The sequence below is a fragment of the Aegilops tauschii genome, chromosome 3 (assembly GCF_002575655.3).
Source record: "Aegilops tauschii subsp. strangulata cultivar AL8/78 chromosome 3, Aet v6.0, whole genome shotgun sequence".
NCBI classification, from domain to species: Eukaryota; Viridiplantae; Streptophyta; class Magnoliopsida; order Poales; family Poaceae; genus Aegilops; species Aegilops tauschii.
In genome coordinates, this window is record NC_053037.3 from 241,008,717 (window position 1) to 241,011,776 (window position 3,060).

General features: G+C 59.4%; 1 protein-coding gene across 1 annotated transcript; it reads right to left on the minus strand.

Annotated features, from left to right (window-relative positions):
- Positions 1–1,553: 1,553 nt before the first annotated feature.
- Positions 1,554–2,072, minus strand: LOC109776833 (uncharacterized). The gene has a single exon (XM_020335499.1). It carries the CDS (start codon positions 2,070–2,072, stop codon positions 1,554–1,556), a length of 519 nt encoding a protein of 172 aa, XP_020191088.1.
- Between the last annotated feature and the right edge of the window lie 988 nt (positions 2,073–3,060).

Below are 3,060 nucleotides of genomic sequence, written 5' to 3' on the forward strand. Positions count from 1 at the left end.
ATCTTGAGGCCAGACATTTGTTGGAAGCAGAGGAGGAGGAACTTCATATGAGAGATGAACGTCTCCGAGCCTTCCACCGTAATGAGGGTGTCGTCAGCATACTGGAGGAGGGAGATCTCAGAGTCACCGGCCAGGTGGGGGGCGATCCCACAAATATGGCCTGCCGCCTTTGCCTTGTCCAGGATAGCGGCAAGTATGTCCACCACCATGTTGAAAAAAAATGGGGAGAAGGGGTCGCCTTGTCTGACCCCACAAAGGGTGGGGAAGTAAGGGCCAACCTCCCCATTGATGTTCACGGCGGCGCGACCGCTGGATGCCATATGCATCACGCAGGTGATCCAACGATCGTCGAAGCCTTTCCGGAGGAAGACTTCCCGAAGGAAGGGCCAGCTGACTATGTCGTAAGGCTTATGGAAATCGATCTTCAGGAAGACCGCCTTGAGGTGCTTAGAGCAGACCTTATGGAGGACTTCGTGAAGGACTAGCACCCCATCTAGGATAAAATGCCCTTGAATGAAGGTGGACTGGTTGGGGTGGGTAATGCGATCCGCCAGCAAGGTCACCCTATTGGCGTACCCTTTCGCCAGGATCCGGAAGATCACATTAATTACTATGATCGGATGGAACCGGCGGTTGTCAGACACCCCAGGCACTTTAGGGATGAGCGAAATGATCCCATAGTTGAGACGACCGAGGGTAATGGACCCTACGTAGAACTCGTCGAAGATGGCCATGACCTCAGGTTTAATCACATTCCAGAAGGTCTGGATGAATTTCACCGGAAGACCATCGGGGCCCGGGGCCTAGGTAGGGTTCATGCCTCTAATGGCAGCCCAAACCTCACCCTGGAGAAAGGGGCCGTAAGGGTCGTGTTCTCCGCAGTGGAGACCTGCTGGGGTCCGGCCCAGCAGTTAGAACCCGTCGATGTGAGCCCGAATGTCACAGGGGGTCTGCAATAGTGACGCACCATACCATAGGAGAGGGATGGTGTTACGTCTATGGCGACCGTTCCCAATGGCCTGAAAGTAGGCCGTGTTCGCGTCTCCCTTCAGAACCCATTTCTGGGATCCCCGAAGGCACGAATAAGCCTCCTCATCAGTGTAGATGACGGAGAGTTGATCTTCTAGGTCTTATCGGAAGATCCAGTCATCAGGGGAGAGGCCGGTTGCGTCGGCCCGGAGGTCAAGGGCCTAGATGGCGGTCAACAAGGCCTTCTTGCACTCGCGGAGATCGTGGCCAAGGTTGGCACCCCACCCCTTAATGAACTGCCGGCCTCGTTTGGCACAGAACTGCCATGAATCAATAGCCGACGGAGGGCGCCGGTGGGGGTGGGCTCGAGCCTCCACCCAGCGGGTGCCAACGGCCTCAACAAAGCCGGTTTGGGACAGCCAAAATGTCTCAAAACGGAAGCGAGGGGGAATCGGAGGGTGCTTGTCGGCGAAGGATAGGAGGAGGGGGACGTGGTCGGAGCCAATCCTGGTGATGGCCCGGAGGGAAGCCAGGGGGCAGGGGAGGTCCCATTCCGGGGGGACTAGGACCCGCTCCAGAACGGACTAGGTCGGGGAGGCCTGGCGATTGGTCCAGGTGAAACTGGCACCAATCCTATCTATCTTGCGAAGACCAAGGTCAGCAATGCAATCATTAAACATTTGCATACGTGCAAAGTTGACATGTGCATTACTCTTGTCTTCCGCGAATCGAACGAGGTTAAAATCGCCCCCGACAACCACCAGAAGGGTGGCGGCCGAAACCTTCCGGTGAAGTTCCTCGAGAAAGGAGGCAGACCTACTATGGTTTGCCGGGCCGTAGACGATGATCACCTCCCACTTGAAATTAAGGGCCCGTTCATAGAGTTCCATGCTGACAAAGAACTGGCCCCGGTCCATACTAACCACCTCGAAGGTGGCATCCTTCACACCTAATAGGATGCCACCCGAATGGATGGCAATCCCACTATAAGGGAGCCAATGCCAGGCAAAGAGGTGGGAGCTCAGCCGATCGAGCTCCGGCAGAGAGAATTCAGTGCGCATTGTTTCCTGGATGGCAACTATGTCAATGTGTTCATCTCGCATGTACTCGAGAAGTTGGCGGCGTCGGCCGACATGGCTGAAACCGTGGATGTTCCAGTAAAGGGCACGCATTAAGGAGCCATTGGGGGCTGCTTGACCCCAGAACATGAGATGCGCTTTGGGCGCGGAGGGCGGTAGTCCGAGAACGGGTGCGGCCACGGAGCTCGGCCGCCTCCAACGGAAGGCGGCCACCGGCTATGCGGCGCTGAGCTGTAGTGGCTATCGTAGCGGAGGCCGGGGAGCAGGAGGAGAGAGTAGAGCCGCGCGGGCTTCCGCAAGTCTACCATCAAGAATCTCGCGAGCCCGGATGGCCTCGATCTGGACTAAGGGGGAGAAGCCTCCCCCTTGAAGATGATCGTGGAATCTGTCGCAACCTTCGCAAGGTGGTCCAACGGAACCGACTCGAGAGCAGAAAATGAGCAAGTAGCAATAGAGGGGGTAACGGCGGGGGTACGTGGCTCCAGATCCCGGGCAGGGGCCCGGAGCTCCGCCCGCTCGGGGATGGGTAGAGCTGAGCTACCGTCTGGCCGGGTAGCATGAAGCCGAGCGCTACGGCGGGAGGCCGTCACCGGGGAGGAGGAGGACCGGCTGCGGCGGGAGTAGGCCATGGACCGAGGAGGGGGACGCTGGGAGGCCATCGGAGTGGTCACCCGGGTCTCCCCCTCAATGTCGGGGTCCGTCACGGGGGCGAGATGGAGCACCATCCCAGAGCAGCCGAGGAGCAGAGGAGTCGGGGTCGGAGAAGGCAGCGCCGTGTCGAAAGCAGGGGCGTCACGGTCACCACCAGTAGCGGAGACGGAGGCGGGTCCGATGCCGTAGGTGGAAGGGTGTCTGCAGGCCCCGCGGAGAGAGGAGCGCGCACAGCGGCAGGGGCACGGGAGACCCGAGCGGCACGTCGGGGAGGGAGGCCGGAGGGGAGCCGCCCATGCTGGGTCCTGGCGGGGACAAGGGGGGAGCAGCTCAACTCCCTGGCCCGACACGATCGTGGAGA

Coding starts and splice junctions, on each gene's coding strand:
- LOC109776833 (XM_020335499.1), bottom strand. CDS start 2,072: ATGCGAGATGAACACATTGACATAGTTGCCATCCAGGAAACAATGCGC.